General features: G+C 43.8%; 1 protein-coding gene across 8 annotated transcripts in view; it reads left to right on the forward strand.

Moving 5' to 3' along the window:
- Positions 1–22,735, forward strand: part of adck1 (aarF domain containing kinase 1) — a 514,542-nt gene that overhangs the window by 386,472 nt on the left and 105,335 nt on the right. For all 8 annotated transcript variants that reach the window (XM_041215327.1, XM_041215330.1, XM_041215326.1 and 5 more), the window contains one exon: positions 7,917–8,114. In XM_041215327.1, coding sequence (XP_041071261.1) covers positions 7,917–8,114 — 198 coding nt within the window. The remainder of the gene's footprint in view (positions 1–7,916; positions 8,115–22,735) is intronic.

Genomic DNA, 22,735 nt, shown 5'->3' on the forward strand with positions numbered 1-22,735 from the left:
CCCATCTCCTGGCTCCACCCACCCCCACACCCCAGCTCCCATTCAACTCCCAAGAGTTTGTATCCTGTGGGCCTCCCTCTTCCTCCTTACCACAATTCTGCCTTACAACCTTCTTCACACCATCATACAACTTTACAAGTAATGGGAAGAACAAAACAAATCAAGCTGCAGCCATCGATCGAGGCAGCTCCTTAGACACGATGGAGATTTTGAACACTGGGGTGGGGTCATGGGGTGGTGGAGGGGTGGGGGGGGGGTGGCGGAGGGGCTGGCAGTGTGGCGGCTGGCAGTGTTGAATTTTGGTGCCCCCTGTCATGGCTAGAACTCTGAGAAAACCCGTTCCTTAAATCCCAGTGAATCCTTTCGTAATGCAGCGAGGTTATATACCTGGGTGCTGCAGTCTTTTGGAGAGATTTCAACAATCAATCCTTGCCAGCCGAGGGATTCTGTGATCCCTTGAGTATACATTAGAAAGGGGAGTTGAAGCATTCACACCGGCCTTTTAGAATTTTATAAATAGCTTGTTCATAGGCATTCTGGGGGTCTTTGGACTAAATTGAAACTGCAGGCATTTTATCAATATATCTGACTTGAAGCATTTTGAAAAGTTTTTAATGTTTCTGCATGGCAAGTTGAGAATGACCTGGCCTCATAATTGAAGAGTAGACAGAGAGAGTAAAAAGACAAGCACCTTGAATAGGCTGCAAAATTTGACCAAGCACATGATTTACCGAGTCTACTAAATCCATGCCAGTCATATACTTAAGCCCGTAGACAGTCTGTACTGGGTGAACGGCAGCTTGGAGGAGTTTGGTTTGCAATAGCCAAAAAAAAGTTTTTTTGCAGGACACTTGCATTCAACAATTAAACATAACTTCACAGCTCATCTAAAGCAAGCTGTGGGGGATGATGTGATCAGGACCAAGTACCGGGGAGACTGGGACATGTCGTTTGAATTTCTAGAAGCAGCATTTCAACTGTCTGGCTCAGAAGTAAAACACAAAGCAAATCCATCACAGCAATAAGGTCAGCAGGAGAGCCAGTATTTGACCCCGCCCACTTCCGGACACCAATCACTGGAATCATTTTAATTGGATATTTTCTATTGCCCAGTGTGAATGATATAACAAGAAATTCTGACAGGAAAAGACCAGGTGTCGCTGGCCATCAAGCTTGTACCATACTCGTGGCTAGAGCATCAAGATGACACATCCCCTACATCTCCACGCACCACCCCCTCACAACCCGTCCCCGCCACTCCAGCCCCAAAGAGGCAAAAAAAGGCAAGGCTAACAAGTGGGGAAAAAAATCTTGCAAACCCCCTGAGGTGATCGAGACAAGTTCAGGAGACCTCATGGACTATGTGTACAGAAACTATCCATTTACTTTCTGTGTGCTATGATCTCTGCCCAGCCAAGGACCAGTCTCGCTCGCTCTTGAAGGCACTCAGAGAGTCAGCTGGCAGCGCATTCCAGACACTCTCTACCCTCTGGGAAAAGAGGAACCGCTTAACATCCAGGCTTTTTCTATTTTCCCTGCTATTGTCCCCATGTTCTCCCCAATCTGCCATGGAACACTTGGTCAATGGGCATGTAATCCAGCCCTTGCATTATTTTATAAACCTCAGTCAGGTCACCTCTAAATCAATGCTGCTCTAGAGTAAATAGAACCAGCTCTTTAGAAGCCCACCGACTCTTACAGCTACCTGAACTACAGCTCCTCACACCCTGCTTCCCATTCTCCCAGTTCCTGCGCCTCCATTGCATCTGTTCTAATGATGACCAGGCTCCGATCCCAGTTCTTTATAACCTAACTGACTGATTAAGGCAAAGACAGGTACAATTAGGAAGCTGCCAAGACAAGAGCTTTTCTGGTAAAAGTATTGCTGGAGGTCAAACATTGGTTGCTTAACGTTGGCTCTTAGATCGCACTACTAGAGGACAGCATCTCAAGCAACAGTTGGGAGGAAGTGGGGAAAGAAGCTGTAGGGTTCATATAACTGACTATGCCTCATGGCCTGTAGTTATACATTAGAGAGGACATGTAGAAAGGGAATTATCAGTACATGCACCTCTGAAAATGGGTGTAAGGAATTGATCACTGACTACAAAAGGCTTATTGGGCGTGAGTATCATTATGAATAGTCAAACTGCTCTGCTAGCAATGTAGTCACCAGCAGCCTGCTCATTAGAGACAAGGATAGGGGATTCAACTTCAGGTATTGACAGTAGCCGGGAGGCAGCTAACATTCAGAAACTCCTCTGCCTTGATCCTTCTATATGGTGCCCACAAGTTCCCACATATGTTTATATTATTGGTTGTGAGATAAATAACTCAGTTGCTCTTCTTCAGATAGTGCCACAGAATCTTGTAAACCCACTTAAGAGAGCAGACTCTTAGTTTAAGATCTCATCCAAAGACCACAGTATCAGCAAAGATTATGTGCTCAAGTCCTGGGACTGGGGCTTGAACCCACAACCTTCTGACATGGAGGTACGAGTGCTACCCACTAAGCCAAGGAGCCATTCCCTGGCACTGTTTCAGTAAAAGCCAAACTAACCATTCGAAAGAGATTTATGTTCAGGGTAAATGAGATTTTTATGAAACATTCCTGGATTCCTGCTGTCATAGTACGCGTATTTTAATGAATATCATCATACTGGTTGGTTTGCACTGTGAGCCGTGCTGTCTCAATCATAGGACAGGGTTGCTCTAGCATGCTGCCAGAATCCAGCAAATATTTACTTTCAGACAGGCTGCATAGATTATAGCACCCATGCGTATATCTGGGGAGTTTCTTTTTGAAACATATAATATTACATTACATCTATATAAAAAGTTTTTAAGTCCGTCATACTTCAGGCAGCATATATTAAGTGCCAAAATACATATAAAAAGAGAGTACAACTGGCAGCAATTTAATTCTGTTTTTTTTCTGTATTGGAGCTAGGAACTTACAAGCACTTCCCAATCTCGACTTCCTTTCCCCTCCAGTTAACCTTAGGATGACCTATAAAGACAGCACCTCCAATAATGCAGCACTCCTTCAGTACTGCATTGGAGTGTCAGCCTAGATCCAGTCACCGGTATAGGATTTGAATCCATCTCTTGCCTTTCAATGACATTACTATCACTGAATTCCCCAACATCGACATCCTGAGAGTCACCATTGACCAGAAAAATAACTGCACCAGATACATAAATACTGGAACTACAAGAACAGAATACTGCATACTCTTTGGCAAGTTACTCACCTCCTGACTCCCCAAAGCTTTTCCACCATCTACATGGAATAAATCAAGAATGCGATGGAATACTGTCCATTTACCTGGATGAATGCAGCTTTAAGAACACTCAGGAAGCTTGACACCATCCAGGACAAAGCAGCCCACTTGGTTGAAACCCCATCTTAAGCAATCACTCCCTCCTTCACTGGTGTACAGTAGCAGCAGTGTGTACCATCTACAAGATGCGCTGCAGCATCTTACCAAGGCTTCTTCAACAGCACCTTCCAAACCCACGACCTCCACCATCTTGAAGGACAAGGGCAATAGATGCATGGGAACACCGGCATCTGCAAGTTCTCCTTCAAGTCACACACCATCCTGACTTGAAACTATACCGCAGTTCCTTCACTGTCACTGGGTCAAAATCCTGGAACTCTCTCCCTAATAGCAGTGTGGGTGTACCTACATCACAAGGATTGCATAAGTTTTAGAACGCGGCTCACCACCTCCTTTCCAAGGGTAACTAGGGATGGGCAATAAAGATGGGGTGAGAGTGACTGCATTTAACGGAGTATGGCATCAAGGAACCCTTGCAAAACTGGAGTCAATGGGAATGAGGGGGGAAACTCCTCACTGATTGGAGACATACCTAATATAAAGGAAGATGGCTGTAGATGATGGAGGTTGATCATCTCAGTCCCAGGACATCACTGCAGGAGTTCGTCAAGGTAGTGTCCTAGGCCCAACCATCTGTCGCTGCTTCATCAATGATCTTCGCCCCATCATAAGGTCAGAAGTGGAAATGTTCGCTGATGATTGCACAATGTTCAGCATCATTCATGACTCCTCAGATATTGAAGCAGACCATGTCTAATGCAGCAAGACCTGGGCAACATTCAGGCTTGAGCTGATAAGTGACAAGCAACATTCGCGCCACACAAGTGCCAGGCAATGACCATCTCCAAAAACAGAGAATCCAACCATCTCCCCTTGAATTCAATTGCATTACGTTGCTGAATCCCCTACTACAGCATTGTGGGGGTTACAATTAACCAGAAACTGAGCTGGACCAGCCACATAAATACTGTGGCTACAAGAATAGGTCAGAGGCTGGAATTCTGCAGCGAGTAACTCACTCCCTGACTCCCCAAAGCTTGTCCATCATCTACAAGGCACAAGTCAGGAGTATGATGGAATACTATCCACTTGCCTGGATGAGTGCAGCTCCCACAACACTCAAGAAGCTTGATACCATCCAGGACGAAGCAGCCTGCTTGATTGGTGACCCATCCACCACCTTCAACATCCTTTCCCTCTACTACCAATGCACAAGATGCGCTGCAGCAACTCACCAAGGCTCCATCTTCCAAACCCGCGACCTCTACCACCTAGAAGGACAAGGTCAGCAGCTGCGTGGGAACACTATGACCTGCAAGTTCCCCTCCTAGCCACACACCAGTGGGCTGAGTGGATGATCGCGAAGTGGTGTCACGCCGTCGTGAAACCAATCATGACATATTGTCAGTTCACATCATCGAACACGCCCGACTCCGGCAGGCACAGAAAATCCTGGCCAAGATATACGGTGACTGTAGCTTGTTTTCCTTCAGGTTGTTACATGATGCAACGATAATGGACGTTTTAATTATAGCAATCAACCTCTATCAATTAGTCTACAACAGATGCAGACATGCGCCTGAACTATCCCAATCCTACAGGGAGGGGTTTGGAGGCATGACCAGGATCAAAATTGGAGAACTTTGCTCTGGGACGATCCACTTAAGTCCCTACTTTGGGTTAATTGGTGACACCACCAGGATCTTCCCGATGGTGGATGGAACTCCCTCGCCACTGAAGACAAAGCCCTGCCGCCACTTATAAGTATCCTCCCAAAGGAAGGCCAAGGAATCAGTAATGCTTCCTTTAAATATCCTCCCCCCTGGTCCTCCTGTTTTCCCCCTCCACACTGATGGCTTGGCTGGTGTGGCCCACTTTTTTTTCACACTTTTACAATTCTTCAGGTTCCTTCATTTTCTTCTACCTACATGGGCAGCATTCACTTTTCCTGTTGGGACTGCTGGCTGGATATTGCTGTAGGTCTTCCTATTGGCCCTCCCTGTTCAGCTACCATCCTTAATTCGATGGGGGTCCCAGAGGTAGCTCCTTAATTTGTTGCGACTGATATCCTGTATGACCTCCACAACCTGGGCTTGAGCCTGACATCGTGTTTCCAACGGTCGTAGCAAAATCCAGCTTATGAGGTGATGATAAACCCAGGTGGTGGACTTTGGGAACCATAGGGTCAAAGTCATTTGTATCTCCCAAGCAAGCTACAGTCACCACATACCTTGGCCGGGATTTTCTGTGCCCGCCGGAGTCTGGCGCGTTCGGTGGCATGAGCGGACGAAATGGCACGATTGGTTTCATGACGGCGCAAAACCGCTTCACGGTCATCTGCTCAGCCCACTGATGGCGGGCTGCGTTCCCCGGCTTCAGATGTCAGGAACCTCATTGTAATACATCAGCATATCCTTATTAGGCCAGCCCGCCGGACTCATCCCCCCGCCCTCCCATTTGCTGGATCGTCCAGGAAAATGTGCCAACGTGTTTCACAACAGCACATAAGCAACGTGCACTTGGCGAGCTGCACTTCACTCAGGACATCGAGGTTTGTTTGCCTATCTCGATTCAGTCAGCACTCGCAGTCACCAGCGCCGGGCTTCATAGACAGCACCACATCACTTTTAGGGGGGCTCACGTCAGGTCTCTGCCTACCAGATCAGTCATATGTGGGTGGCTCCTCAACGGCTGCAGGGCAAGGTCTTGCTTGGGAAAGGGGGACAAGTGGCCTCAAGCAATGGAAGAGGCTGCAAGACAAGGTCTCAACTGGGGAAGGAGGGTATCCCAGGGTGTGTGTGGGGGGCACATGTTTATCTGCGCAAGTGGTCTCAAGATAGTGATGCCTGAGGAGGCAGTCTCCATAGGAGATGAGGCCAGATGGACATGTGAGGGCAGATGTGAGAGACCGAGTGGTGATGTCCCTTGGGCCGGCAGTGTGGGAGATGCCAGTGAACTTGTGATGGGCTTGAGTGTGTGAGGGTAGAGTGCTGAGATGGTTGCCATACCCTGGCTGTATGGATGAGATCATTCATCCTCTATCTGCATTGGATGGCCTCTTCTGTGCAGGATTAGCACTGATCAACACCGCCATCGCCTACCAAGCCGGAGTGGTAATGTTGCTGCCCCTCCTGCGGCCAGAGCGGGGGTAGAGGACATCACAGCGGGCCTCCACGATGCCCAAAGAGCGCTCGAGGGCTGCAGTCTTCTTGCCTTTCGGAGCCTTGTCTTCTTTGCTGCAGTCTGGACTGGAAGCACTGAGCGCGGTTGGGCTTTAAATGTGGTGCCTGGTGTGATGAAGCGGCGAGGTGACAGCATGGCAGGCGAATCGGAGCCCACCCACCATGGAAATGGCGTGTTTCCCAGGAACGCATAAAAAATATGGTGGCTTTGGGACGATACGGCATGAAAATCCGCCATCGCTTCTGGCGGGTAAAACATCATTTTATCCGGGTGCTACCGCACTTAGTGCAAATCTGGGGCGATTCCACCCCTTGTCTCAAATTACTCACACTGTATTCCAAAATATCATTTTCTCATTTGCATTTAGATGAATCGATACTAACTGTTTCCTCCACCTTCCTATGAGCCTGTTACACAGATTGACTGCTTTCTCATTAGTCATAACCTAGTTTTGGATATACCCTCATTTAAGTTCAGGCTGCATCTTCCAGTTGATGACAGCTGAGCTCCCTATTGGTCTGTGCATACATCACTAGCCATTAATGCAAATGTTTGAACCCTTGAGTTAGGGTAAGATGCAAAAATAACAACTAGATAAATCATGTTGACAGCAATTTTGTTGACACCAGTTTTTTTATGCATTGCACCTGGTTTTTGCATCCCTTGAATCTGATGGGTTGTTCACTGGTCTGGAAAAGTGCACATCTTTGTTCCATTAATGCTGCTGGAGGAGAATTGTCCATATGTTTGACATTAAGCATGAACTCAGAGAAGTGGAGAAAATGGAAGAATCCAGGATCTCATGTCATCAGGAATCTCGTGTCATCAATATAATGAAAACAGAAAACGCTGGAAAATCTCAGCAGGTCTGGCAGCATCTGTGGAGAGAGAAACAGAGTTAACGTGCCAAGTACAAAATGAACCTTCTTCGGAACTTTATTTCAGATTTCCAGCATCCACAGTATTTTGTTTTTGTTTTTTTGCTATCAATATAAGATAGAAACTAATAAATCCAACAAAGAATTCACTAGAAATGTTTTTAGGTGGTTAGAATGTGGAACATGCTGCAGGACAAAGTGGTTGTGGATAGTAGTATGGATACCTTCAAGGGGAGGTTCGATGAGTACATAAGGAAAAAGGAATAGATGGGTGTGCAGATAGTTAAACAACAAGGACTTGGGTGGAAACTTATGTGGAGTTCAGACACCAATATAAACCAGTTGGGCTGAGGGCCTGTTTCTTTGCTGTAAATTCTGTGTACAGATGCTAAAACCTATTGTGTGATAAAGCAGAGTTAGCTACTGATGACACTTCTGTAGATAAAATGATGCTCAGTTCTAATTATGGCCTGTTTCTCCTGACCTCTGTTTTATTCTTGGTTTTGTCCAGAACTTGACAGAGGAGTTCCGTCTCGACTATTGTCACCTGTGGCATTCTCTGATTAGAACCGACATGAAAGGCATTGAGATGTACAGCAAGCGTCTGGGAGCCGGAGACTTATATCCACTCTTTGCCTGCATGCTAACAGCCAGATCCTGGGCTTCTATAACCAAAGGAATTGACCAAATGCCCGTCTCCAAGACTGAGGTGAGGACCATTTGGAAATCTAGCAGGCTTATAATTAGTCTTTAACAAGGCCTTAACAAGGGCTCACAATAGTCCGGATTTGCTTCACTGCTTCACTGATTTGCAGTGGGGATTGCAGGATTCACATCAAAACCAGTATATAGTGCCAGCTGTGATTCAAATTTTAGCACATTTGTCGCTAAGCCAGAATTCATGGGGTTTAAATCCCACTCCACTGACTAGAGAACAAAGTCTAAGCTGGCACTCCAGTGCAGAACTGAGGGAGTGCTGCACTGTCTGAGATGCCATCTTTCCGATCAGACATTAAATTGAGGCCCTTGCTGCCTTCTTTGGTAGACGTGAAAAACTCCATGGCACTATTTCGAAGAAGAGTAAGAGAATTCTCCTCATTGTCCTGTTAAATATTTACCCCTCAACCTCCATCACTTAAACAGATCATCTGGTCGTTATTATATTACTGTTTCTGGGACCTTGCTGTGCACAAATAGTTTGTTGCATTTCCTACAATACAACAGTGGCTACGCTTCTAGTACTTCATTGGCTGCAAAGTACTTTGGGATGTTCTAAAGCAGTGGAAGGCACCATATAAGTGCAAGTCTTCCTTTCTTTTCACCTGGTTGCGTTCACTCATATGAGTAATTCAGTTGTCGGGCTTAACAAGTGAGATGCGAAAACTGCCTTGCGTTGAGGCCATGTTTTGACAACTGTGTGGTGATCGCTGGAAATCACACACAAACTGCTCAATATTGGGAAGCTTTGCCCACCATCAAACGAAAATCCACTAAAGAATCTGTAGATAAAAGCAAAATACTGCAGATGCTGGAAATCTGAAACAAAAACAGAAAATGCTGGAAAAACTCAGCAGGTCTAACAGCATCTGTGGAGAGAAAAAAAGAGTTAACGTTGCGAGTCTGTAGTTACCTTGTGATGCTATGGTCCTGTACACTAATATTTACAGTGGTTGTCATGGAGATATCACTGACGCTGTGAGAACTAATTATCCTCCCACTCCTGACTCTTGGATACCCGTTGTTCATTGTAGAGGTGTGGATACAGCTGTGTAATTCAATTTAACCAATACGAGTAGCTTTGAAAATGAATCTCATTTTATTTCAGGTTAACATTCTCATTTTGAAGCATGTTGAACGACCTTTTCCTGTCTTCCTTCTTCAAAGCCCTAATAGAGTAAAAGCCTAAATTTCCCTGTGTGATGTCTTAAGACAAAGTAAATGTGAGTAAAATAAAGTCAAAGTAAAAAAAAAACGTCAAAAGTAGTAACAACCTTTTCACCTAATTTCAACTCATGCTCCTGTGTTAAAACCCATCCATGGGAGCATCTAATTGTAAAACCTTTTTATAGTTTAATCAGGAGACTGTCGAGTGAAATTGGGCAGGACAATGGGATAGAATTGAAAAGGAATATTTACATCCGCACCTTTAAATGACTCAGGCCTACTCCTGTTCCTATATTCCTTTCAGCCCCTCGAGCCTCTTTCACCATTCAGTTAGATTATGCCTGATCTGTATCTTAATTCCATGCACCCATCTCCATTCTATATTCCCCTAACACCATTGCCTGATAAAAATCCATCACTCTCAAACTTGGATAAGTGTGACTTTGATGACTAGTGCTCATCTAAATGAATTGTGCACATGGAATATTAATAACTGTGGTAATAGTAACAGAATTAATCAGTAAATATTTTTGAAATGGAATAAAATAGACAACCTCCATTGTCCTTTATCATACAGCTAGTTTATGGTACAATAGGTTCTCTGGTGTTAGACTTAGTGTTTAATGATGTGTTTCCTAACACAATGCGGACTTAATGCAGAGAAAAACAATTTATATCCAAAAAAATTAGTGACCCATGTCTTGGGTCAGTGTCCAAGCATGACAGTACAAAGTCTGTTGAATAAATTAATTTGACTGGCAGCTAATTGTCTTTAACTGTCTTTTGTACCACTCTATTTAAGAAAGGAAGAAGGAAGGACTTTCATTTATATATCACCTTAGGACATCCAAAATCATTTTACAGCCAATGAAGTGTCTTTGAATTGCTGTCACTCTTGTAATGTAGGAACTGGAGCAGCCAGTTTGGACACAGCAAGATCACACAAGCAGACAATGAAACAAATGTCCCAGACCTTACTAGTTACTAAGATAAAAGCAAAATACTAATGGATGCTGGAAATCTGAAATAAAAACAGAAAATGCTGGAAAAAACTCAGTGGGTCTGGCAGCATCTGTGGAGAGAGAAACAGAGGTAACATTTCAAGTCCGTATGACTCTTCTTCAGAGGACTTGATATGTTACCTCTGTTTCTCTCTCCACAGATGCTGCCAGAGCTGCTGAGTTTTCCCAGCGTTTTCTGTTTTCATTTCAGACTTTATTCATGTTGTTGAGGGATAAAAATTGGACCAAAGCACTGAGGAGAATTCTCTTGCTCTTCTTCGAACAGTGCCATTGGATCTTTTGCGTTTGCATAAGAGGGCAGATGGGGCTTCATCCAAAAGGTGGCACCATGGACAGCTCTGTTACTGGCATATGGCCCCATCCCTGTGCAGCTCCATCTTTCTCCTTGCTCTTACAGTGAACAGTACTTGTGATGAGAATGGAAAGCTCAGAGCTTGAAAATGCCATTCAGCCAACGGTGCTCATTCCCCTTAGAGCCCAGCAGCAAGCTGCTCTGCCACCTGAGCCCGGTTTCTCAAGTTTGTCTATTCAGCCTTTCCTCAGTTACAAAGGAATCAAAGCAACAAGAATAAAATTAGAATTTGCGATTTGCTCAGTTTTATAAACCCTCCAAGTGCAGCTCAATCTGATTTAAATGGCAATTTGTAATCTTCCCATTGTAATCTATCTCCTGAGATCATCAACTCGAGGATCTCGATGTCATTAATGGCGAACTCTTTGCATTTGCTGCTGTGGATTTGAGGTTATTAAACAATGGGAATGCCTGCACCTTTGGGTCTCTGATGTTTTTCTATGATTGTTAAGTGGATTGTAAGTGCTGCCCAAGGAACATTATGTCTTCAAGCTGAGGGAACACAATCTCCTTAAGGGGCCTTTACAGCAAGAAGGAGCTCTTTCAATAAATCAACATTTTCATAGACGGGCAGTCCGTAACTGAATGAGAGGTATGCCTCTTCACTGGACTTTTGACCGTTTGAGAAGTCAGCACGGAACCTTATGGTGACTGGCCTGTTTCCCTTTCCACAAATCGGTTTAATATCAGTTGTGCAGATTGGATCCATTGAAAAGTGTATGAAAATTAAAGAAGTAAACCTTTATTCAGAGAGAAAGTAAAATATGTGCCAAATTGTGTCATATTGATGGCAGTGCCGGAATCAAAGAGGCAGAGCAACTATTCATTCTTGTAGGAAAGCAACAGAGACATCATAAAGATAAAAAAAAATTACACAGCAAATTGTCATGATCTGAAGGACACTGCCTAAAAGGGTGATGGAAACAGATTCAGCAGTAGCTTTCAAAAGGATAAATACCTGGAGGGGAAAATCCTGCGGGGCTATGGAATAAGAGCAAGGGATTATTTGGATAGCTCTTTCAAAGAGCCGGCACAGATATAATCAGCTGAATGGCCTCTTTCTATGCTCTATCATTCTATGATTCAATGTGACCAGCGAAACCGAGGAAGAAAGAAAGTGCTGACATTGCATTTTTGTGCTGTCAATTATTTTAATCCTTGAGATGAAGACAAGTTGTATTGTTGTTGTCCTGTCATGGTTGCATCGGTGTAAACATAGCTGCAAATGTTACTGGGGTATGGTATGGATGTGACTGTAAAGCACACCATGGGGCCAGACTGAGCCTATTCCCCTTCAGGAGGCAATAGTTATAGTTTGGGCCTTTTTCCCACCTCCATCAAGCTGCTCACTTCAAATAGTCTTCAGATAAGACCAATTGTAAAATCTGGGCTATGATCCACCACAAGTGAACCTGCCTCTTTTCCTCTCTGATTGTTTAATTCATGTAATCCAATCACAAGGGTTTTTACCGCAGGATGCTTGCTATTGCTGGCCATGTGGTAGATAGTAAATATTCACAACATGACCAGACTTTGCACAGGCTAAACCACTGTCTAGATTTATTTATGAATAAAATAATACACAAACTCCAATCTGTACAGATCTTGTAACATGCACGACTGTGATGATCATTCACAGATCTGCTGTTCACACAACTCCTTCCAGCAAACTGTTGGAAAGACACGGGCCAAATCTGCAGGCAAGTGCCTTTCTGCGGCAGGAGTACCTGATCTTGGAGCCAGCTCCACCATTGGTGATGGTGAGGTGTTTACAGAACTGTATAATACCTCCACCTGTAACAGCACAAAGATCAGAAAATGATGATCAAAAGAAGAGACATAGCGGAGGCTAGAGTTGGCAATGCACGCTCGCATGTAGGGCTGTGGGTGTTGTAGAGACAGAGTGGAAGGTGGCTCTGGATGGATTGGGAAATGAACAAAAGTTTAGAACTGTACTTGTGCCAGACTTGGCCCTGTGGGTAGCACTCTCGCCTCTGAGTCAGAGGTTTGTTGGTTACATATATAAGTATGAATATAGTGCTGCTTTTTGGATGAAATGCTAAACCAAGGTGACTTCTGCCCTCTCGGTAAAAGATGTAAAAGATCCCATGGCTCTATTTCTAAGAATAGCAGGGGACATATCTTGATGTCTTGACCAATATTTATGTCTCAGACAGCATCACAAAAACAAGTTATCTAATCGTTATCATTGCTGTTTGTGGGAGCTTGCAGTGTGCAAATTGGCTGTGTTTCCTACACATCAAAAGTACTTCACTGACTGTAAGGAAGACACTGCTTTTCATGGACAGGTCATACCTGGGCAATTTTCCACATTGTTGTAACTGTTCTGGATAGCTTGGCTAGTGCTGGAGCAGGAGTTTTCAGTGCTACAGTGGAGATGATGTCAGAATGATGTTGGCTGTGGGATCGTTAGTTCTGTCTATTGCATTTTCTTTTATGCCATTCCTAATTGCCCTTGTTCAGAGGGCATTTAAAAGTCAATCACATTGCCGTGGGGCTGTGGATCTGGAGTCACATATACCTGGAGTCACCAGGTAAGGAGAGCGGATTTCCTTCCATACAGGACATTAGTGATGGGTTTTTTTTTTACAACAATTGGCAATGGTTTCATGGTCATCATTAGACTTCTTAATTCCAGATTTTTATTGAGTTCAAATTCCACCAGATGCCATGGTTTTGAACCCTGGTTCCCCAGAGCATTACCCTGGGTCTCTGGATCACCAGTCCAGTGACAATATCACTACACCATCACGTCTCCCCCATGCTCCTTTCACTGTGTTGTAGCTTCACCAGTTTGGCACCTCAGTTCTAGGCATTCTTGGTGCTGCTTCTGGCATGCTCTCTTGCACTGCTCATTGAATCTGGCTTGATGGTAATGATAGTATGAGTGATATGCTGGGCCATGAGGTAACAGATTGCAATTGAAAATAATTCTACTGTTACTGATGGCTCACAGCACCTCATGGATGCCCAGTTTTGAGTTGCCAAATCTATTCTGAGTCTATCCAATTTGGCATGTTGTTATAGTGCCAGACAACACAGTGGAGGGCATTCTTGGCGTCAAGATGGAACTTAGTTCCACAAGGACTGTGCGGTGGTCACTCCTACTAACACAGTCATGGATAAAAGCAACAGGTAGATTGGTAAGGGAAAGGTCAAGTAGGTTTTTCCCTCTTTTTGCTTCCCTCACCGCCTGCTGCAGGCCTAGCCTGGCAGATATGTCCTTTAGAAGTTGATCAGTAGTGTGGCTATCTAGCCACTCTTGGTGATGGACATTGAAGTCTCCCACCCAACGTACTTTCTGTGCCCTTGTCACCCTCAGTGCTTCTTCCAAGTGGTGTTCAACTTGGAGGAGTACATCAGCTGACAGAGGAAATTGGTCATAATCAGCCACAAGTTCCCTTGCTCATGTTTGAACTGATTCCATGAGACTTCATAGGGTCCAGAGTCAATGTTGAGAACGCCCAGGGACAGTCCCTCCTGGCTGTATATCTCTGTGCCGCCACCCCTGGTAGCTATGTCATGTCTTGATGGTGGGACAGGGAATGCTAAGGAAGGTGTTGGAGTCTTGGACGTTCGCAGTAAATAATGATTTGACAAATATGACTATGTGACGTTGTTGCTTGACTGGTATGTCGGAAAGCTCTCTCAATTTTAGCACAAGGCCCCAGATGTTAGTGAGGAGGACTTTGCAGGGTCGATAAGGCCGAGTGTACCTTTGTCATTTCTATTGCCTCGGTCAATGCCAGTGGTTCATCCAGTTTTATTCTTTCTTGACTTTTCTATAGTGGTTTGATACAACTAATAGGCTTGTAAGGCCATTTCAGAGGGCAGTTAAGGGCCAGCCGCATTGCTAATTTGTTTCATGATCATCACTTCTGAAATGAGTTTTTTAAATCCAGACTTATTCATTGAACTTAAATTCCCTCAGCTGCCACGGTGGGATTTGAACTCATGTCTCTAGAGTGGTAGTCTGTGTCTGTGGATCACTAGTCAGTAACATTACCAGTATGCTACCATTCCCAAATGGGAGAAAACAAGCTGCCAAATATCTGGCACATGCAGCAATCTAGGGAGTTCCGTTTGGCACAACTATTGACCCATCAAGTGAAGAACATCAAGAAACAAGCTGATCTAAACAGCTTGGAATAGCAAATTCCTGGCTGCCAATGTAACTGCTCTGGCTCCTCACAGCTGTACAAGGAGAGAAGATAGTATCAAATGCTTGAAATTACACACTAATGGATGTTGATGTTCATATTGGTCGGGGGTCAATACTGCTCTGAGGAAAGCACTGTCAACTGGAAAATCTTAGGGTCCTGGAAGGTCTTTCAACCAAGGTCCATTAGCAGACAGATCCCTCATCCACCCAGCTTTTCCCCTTTCTGGGGTTGTCAGAATTCTGGGACGAGGTGGGGCTTTTGGGTGCCTAAATGGGCGGGTGCAATAATTACAGCAAACGCATTGACACAGCACATTTAACATAGAGGTAAAGTCCCCGGGTGCTTCACAGAGGCATCAGGAATGCCAAAGGAGGGTGATCAACAGCTTGGTCAAAGTGCCGGGTTTTAAGGAGGGTCTAAAAGGAGAGAAGTAGGGAGGCGGAGCGGTGTAGCGAGGACATTGCAGAACTTTGGGGCCCGGACAGCTGAATTCAGGACTGCCAATGATGGGGACAATGGAAAGGCAGCATGTACAGGAGAGCAGAGTCGGAGGACCGGAGAATTCAAGAGGAGTGGTAACAGACTGAATGTGCAAAGATCATTAAGGGATTTAAAGACAAGGATGAGAATTTTAAATTGGAGGTATTGGAGGACCTGGGACAAAATTTAATTTAGTGGATACAGGGGTGGTATCTGAAGGGAATGGTCGGTGCTTGGAGTAAAACCAGAAACACTGCACTCCTTGAACATTGGGACTTGTCTCAGCCAAAAGAAAACTTCACTGACAGTGCAGCACTCCATCAGTGATGCGCTTCAGTGTTAGACCATGTGCTCCTAGTGCGGGAATTGAACCCACAACCCCAGAGGCAAGAGTGTTACCTACTGAACCGGGGCTGAGTGCAAAAGATTAGTAAGCACTCTGGTAGATTATAATAAAACCCAGAAAAGAAGGATGAAACTGAGAATGATCACACAAGTTCCAATAAGTAGTGATGTTTGAATACCTTTTAATTTAGACCTACCAAAAAAATACAAGGCAACTAAGATTAAGCCCCTTAAAAGCTATGAAATATACCCCAGTGCTGTGTTTATTTTGCCATTTGAGTCATGTACTTGACTGACTTTGAAGTCGAAAGGGCAAAATGTTTTTTCCATCACATTAAGCCATCATTAACAAGCTGGTGACGCGGGCTGTCTCTTGACACTGCGGCTGACTGATGATCTCAGCTATTTTAGGGCAATTGTTAGAATAAGAAACAAGCTGAAGCAAAAAAAAACATACATTGCTATTTCTGCTGTTCCATTATGAGATGAAAGCTGTTGTAAAGTTTTGAAGATGTATTCACAATTTATTTCTCCGTATTTCAAATCACTGGATTCAGTCAGCTAAGGTCATTAATGAGAGCTGTGCTGGGTGCTAATCAACTGTCCTGCCTGATTATCTGTAGCTTAACACCCCGCTTCCCCTGCCCCACCCACCCACTCCACCACTGAAGCCGGGAACTACAATCTGAAACAATCCCCCCGAGGTTTAAATTCTTGAGTGTAAAACTGAAGGACACTGTCCATGCCCATCAGAGCCTGAGGAGGAAAGGACATGTTGGGGGGAAGAGGGTGGACTCAGAATTTTCTTTTTATTCATTCAGAGGATGTAGGCGTCACTAGCTAGGCCAGCATTTATTGCCCATCCCTAAAATGGAGGTGGCATTCTTCCCTTTGACCCTTGCCATTTTTATAATAAGGTTTTGGACACCACAAATGATGATGCCTTTCAGACCCCAGGGTGGATCTGAATGGACGTTGCCTATATCTTCACCCAATACAGGCCTCAGGTAAACATGAACCAGACCTCAGACAGCCAATTTTTCTGATTTTTTTTTAAAAGGTTTCCTTTGTAGAATTGGGAGGAGCTAGAGTGCTGCAGGCCTGATGAGGAAACCTAGGACCTTTCCTCCCACCCCCACTTCCTCCTCCCCTGACTGCGATGGACTCCACTGCTAACCGCTTACCATTATGTACATCCCCAGATGCCTCGAAGTCCCCCTCCCTTCTCGCTACTCGGCTACTGATTCCCAGCAGGAGACTCCATTAGCAGATGGAAGCAAAGCTCGGATGTTAACATGGCACTGGTTTCACTCCACTATGGCCTAATGAGCTTTAAGCTAACTCCATTCACCCCCCAGACACCAAACTCATACTAAGAAAAAACCAAAAAACTGCGGATGCTGGAAATCTGAAATAAAAACAGAAAATGCTGGAAAAACTCAGCGGGTCTGGCAGCATCTGTGGCGAGACTAACAGAGTTAACGTTTCAAGCCCAATATGACTCTTCTTCAGGCTGAGGAAGTTTCTCTTGCCACAGATGTTGCCAGGCCTGCTGAGTTTTTCCAGCAGTTTCGGTTTTATACCAAACTCATACTGTTGCACATATCAAGTTCGTGGTTCATGTATTTTAGAATATACCTTTTATTTTTAGAATGTAACTTGTGGTTTAAGAATTAAAGTTTTAACTGTAGAAAATGGGGTTAAATGCAACGCAAACAAAGTGGGAGGTTATTGAACGTAAAAAGTCAGAATAGAAGAGATAGAGCTATCAAACAGCAGGTGGAGAAACTTAACCAATGCATGACCTAACGGAAAACAGAGACTTAAACAGAAATACACAGGGCAACATAGAAAGGAAACTGACCCTCCCTGTTTGTAATCAAACAGAAACTGAACCTGAGATTTGGAAACCAAAACCTCTGGGCAGACTGAAACTGATTGAACTATATAAAGGGATGCAGCGCCATCCAAGCTCAGTGGTAGTTGCAGCTTAATTAGAATTGGTGTGTGCAGTTTGCAGCTCAATGAGAGAAGATAGCCAAAGCAAATGGTAATTAGATAGACCTGCACTATAAGAAGAGTAAAAAACTAACTTCATCATTCACTGTGTATAAGGTAGCTGAGGCTTAGTCTGGAAGCTGGAAGATTTCCTAGCCTGAAACTAGTGGAAGAACTTATAGTGGTCCTCACAAAGTCTTGTGGCAAAGAAAGCAACCAGCAGATTAGCTTGGAAGTATTGAGGGCAACGAGAACAAGAGACAGAGGCATCCACAGTCAAGAGGTAGTAAATGAAAGTCTTATCTCTGAAAATAGCTGGAGCTGAGGAGAATTAAAGATAGTTTCCAGCCGACTGTGGAGCGGTTATGGTTGTTCCCTGTAGAAGTAAATCACTTTAAAATACCATAACATATAACATATTATTAACAATGAGAGAATTCTTGAGGGAAGTAAGAAGTAAACCGAGGGGCCTAGCATATGTGGGTATAAACCATGGTGTTGACTTAATTGTATGTGCTTTGCTTAATTTGTTCTATATACAATAAAGATTGTGTTTTGTTAAAAAAAAGTGAAATCTTGTGGCATAGTTCGATTGAATACTACAAGGCATAGAGATTTCACTTTAAATGTTAACGGTCCATAATCAGATTGTAACAATACCCCAAGGTACAACGAGGACTGAAGATTCATGACAGATTAGGACAATGATTTTTATTTAACTTTACACCCAGGGAAATATAACCCGTCGCTGAGATGCTTTTTCTGCATAAATTAGTGCATCCCTTATATTCTATAGCTGCTATTCTTTGCTGTCATTCTCAATGTTCCTTCAAGTGTCCCCATCTAAAGAAATAGAATTGAAAAGTTAAACTTGTATAGAACCTTGGTTAGACCACATTTAGAGCTACTGTGCAATATTCTGGCCCCCACATTCCAGAATAGATATAGAGGCACAGGAGAGTGCAAAATTGATTGACAAGGATATTGCCAGAACTGAGGCAATATCGATGAAGGTGGATGATAAAAAGTCCTCAGCGCACTATTCAAAGAAGAGCAGGGGATCTCTCTCAGTGTCTTGGCCAATATTTATAATTCAATAAGCAACTAAAATAGAGGGTTATTTATCAAATTGCTGCATGGGAATTGCTGTGCACAAATTGACTACATTACAACAGTGACTATACTTCATTAGCTGTAAAGTGCTTTGGGACACCCTGAGGTCATGAAGAGCGCTATATAAATGCAAGTTCTTTTTCTTCCCTTAGGCTTATCTTTTCTAATTCTGTTGTATTGATTATATCAAAAAATTCAGGGCAAGGAAAAAAATTATTTCTTGGTGGGTTAGGCTGCTCAGCTCAGAGCACCTGTCCTGGAATAAAGCATATTAGCATTCAGCTGAAGGGCCTCCATTTGATGCGATCTCCTGCTGGATGTATCCCTGCTTCGCATTGTATGCTTTGCTAACAGCTGCTGGTCAGATGCTCCTCACGCATCAGAGGTCCTGCTATTGCAGGAGGATGACAGCTGACAGCCTTTCGGAATAGGAATCACTTGCCTTTTTCCAAACAAAAAGAGGGCAGGGCAGCTTTGCGGATGAAGTTTGGTTTTGCTTGTGCCATACAAATGCAAAATTGTTGTTGCCACTTGCTCAGAGCTAACATTGTAGCGCAAAAAAGATGTGCAGAAGAAATGCAAGAGCATTTTTGAAACCTCGGGCGGAATTTTACAGCCCCGTCACGCCGATAAAATGCGGCGAGCTGTTCAAAGGTCCATTGAATTCAGCGGGACCGGAAAATCCCACCAGCGTGAAGAGCCATAAAATTCCGCCCTTAAGGTATTTGTTTCCCTGGGTGGATTATGTAAATGCTATTTTGACATCTGTTTTGATGTTTATAGAGCTGTGAAAATATTGACACTGCTGTCAAGTTACAATCCAGTTTAAACTGCGCACAAAGAGAAAGAACATTGTGATTGAAGTCGCCTCTATAATTAACCTTTTCCCTAATGAATGAAGAGTAATTGAACACAGTAAACAGTGACTCACCTTTTTGCTCACCTTCACTTCTAGGTTGGAAACCGTCTTCTTATTTACTCCTTTGAAGTTGCAGATTATGACAGGCGGTGTGGTTATGTTGGCAACACCGCAGCCAACTTAAGCACAGCAAGCTCCCACAAATAGCAATGTGATAAATGCCCAGATAGCCTGTTCAGTAATACATATTAGCCAGGACACCGGGAAGACCTGACCCACTCTTCCTCTAAATAGTGCCATTGAATCGTTTTTGTCCACCTGAGAGGGCAGACGGGGTCTCGGTTTAACGTCTCATCTGCCAACCAGCACGTTCCAAACCGGACTTCCTTCACCAACAAATAACTTCAGGATGACTGAGAAAGACGACACCTCCAACAGTGCAGCACTCCTTCTGTACTGCACTGCAGTGGAAGCCTAGATTATGCACCCAAGCTTCTGCAGCTGGACTTAAACCCACCACTGACTCAGAAGAGTAAAGTACTGCAGAGGATGCAAATCTGAAATAAAAACAGAAAATGCTGGAAATACTCAATGTCTGCTTCTGTCAATGGGTCATCATCCTGAAAAGTTAAATCTGTTTCTTTCTCCACCGATGCTGCCAGAATTGCTGAGTATTTACCGCAATTTCTGTTTTTATTTCAGAGGTGAAAAAGCTACCTGGAGAGCTATGGCTGACAGTTATGGTCCAATTTTACAATCCACTCACTCTCTGATTATATCATGGACTTTCATGTTTTTCGTCATTTTATCTTATTAGTGTAATCCATTGGTCTTCAGAACTGCCAACTCTTGTTCCTCCTTAGCTTTAAAAAAATCATTCACTCCACTCCTCCTTCTCCATGTAACTTCACCAAGAAAATTCTCACCGTGTGCATAAGAACTTTTCTCTCTCTCCATCTTTCTGTAAAATTAGAGGAGCCATTCAATATATATAGAACTTTATAGAACAGCACACAGAAAGTCCATTTGGCCCAAATGGTCTACGCCAGTGCCTATTCTTCTGCCACTTGCACATTCTCCTGCCTCTTCATCCAATGCCATCAGCATATCCTTCTATTCTTTCCTCCCTCATGTATTTATCTAGCTTCACTTCAAATATGTTTATATTATTTGCCTTGACTACTACTTATAGTAGCGAGCTCCACATTCTGACCACTGTCTGGGTAACAAAGTTTCTCCTGAACTTGAGTGACTTTGGCCAGGAAGAGCTACTGACTTGATAAATCTAATCCTCTTCGCTTCCAGTTGGAGGAACCTTAGGGGGTATCGAATAGAGGCATATGTTAATGATATAAAGTAAATTGTTTCGGATATCTCCAGACCACTGGCTGTGAGGGGCAAGCCTAGACCAGATGCATTCGTTCCAAGCTGCATCTCGGACGGAACCAATAGCTTACATACCAACATACGAACAAAGAGCAGGAGTAGGACATTCAGCCCCTCGAGCCTGCTCTACCATTCAATAAGATCATGGCTGATCTGATAGTAACCTGAAATCTGCATCCCACCTACCGCCGATAACCTATCACCCCTTTGCTTCCCAAGAATCTATCCATCTCTGCCTTAAAAATATTGAAGGACTCTGCTTCCACCACCTTTTCAGGAAGAGAGTTCCAAAGACTCTCAACCCTCTGAGTGAAAAAATTTCGCCTCATCTCTGTTTTAAATGGCCGACCCCTTATTTTTAAACAGTGACCCCTAGTTCTAGATTCTTCCACAAGAGGAAACACCCTCTCCACATCCACCCTGCCGAGACCCCTCAGGATCTTATATGGTTCAATCAAGTCGCCTCTTACTCTTCTAAACTCCAGCGGATACAAGCCCAGCCTGTCCAACCTTTCCTCATAAGACAACCCACCCATTCCAGATATTAGTCTGGTAAACCTCTGAACTGCTTCCAACGCATTTGCATCCTTCTTAAAAAAAGCTAACACAGCTCACTACTGCCTGGATATATAGTGAGAGGTAATTACACTGAAAATACTGTGGGGACATGAGCTCTTAATTTAAGCTGTATTTCTTCACTCCTGATGGGAAAAGAGCGTTCCCCATGCTGAAATGACAATGTTTATTTTCTGCTGGAGTAAGGGTCTAAAGGCGGTCAAACATATTTCCAGAACCTGCTCATCTTTATTCTGCATTCGGCGCACTTCCAGTATTTTAGAATTGGCAATGAACACGGCGGGGGGGGGGGTTGCTTTCTACTTTAATTTAGAAAAGGAAAGATTTTTTTTTCCAATCTTGTTGAAACACACTCTCTTGTGCCCGATGGGAATTCATTATCTTGCATTAAACTTCAAAATGTCTTTCTCCCAGTTACAGCTGGATGATCTGTTACTCAGAGAAAAAAAAACAATTTAATCAATTTTCATTCTTTTTCTTTTAAAATGGCCTGGTAGCAAATGCGGGATTTGTTCCCATTCCTTGTCAGACAACAGAACTCTAGTGGCTCTCAGATCCTGACTGAAGGTCCTCAGTCTTTGAACCGTTTCAATGACTAACTTCACTAAATACAATTGTTGAATACCTGGTTACTTGGAACAGCCACAGAGACACTGGAGTAGAGTTTCCATGTGCATTTAGAGTTTTTACCAAATTTTGGTGAAAGTGACGGGGAAGTTTTGTGAGAAGACTCTATCCTTATCTTCTTGTAGAACTTCTGGTCTACAGCTTCAGCTGGTGGCTGCCCGTAATTACGATTTTGTTCTTCTGTTGGCTATAGGGCAGAGTGGGAATGTAAATGGTCAAATCCAGTTTCAATCAAAGCAACATCTTGCATTTATCTATCAAGCTTTTGACAGAGGAAAACATCCCAGAGCACATCACAGTCAGAAAAATGGGACCAAGTGAAAGGAGATATTAGGGGGGTTGTCTTAAAAGCTTGGTCATAGCGACAGGTGTCAAGGAGGATTTGAAAGGAGCAGGGGCAGAGAGGTTTGCAGAGGTAGATTCCAATGCTAAAGTGCATAAATAGTGGAAGGTAGTGATTACCAGCAGTGTTGTGGCAAAGTGAATGGAGAACTCACTATAAGC

Source organism: Carcharodon carcharias, chromosome 20 (assembly GCF_017639515.1).
Source record: "Carcharodon carcharias isolate sCarCar2 chromosome 20, sCarCar2.pri, whole genome shotgun sequence".
Taxonomy (NCBI): Eukaryota; Metazoa; Chordata; class Chondrichthyes; order Lamniformes; family Lamnidae; genus Carcharodon; species Carcharodon carcharias.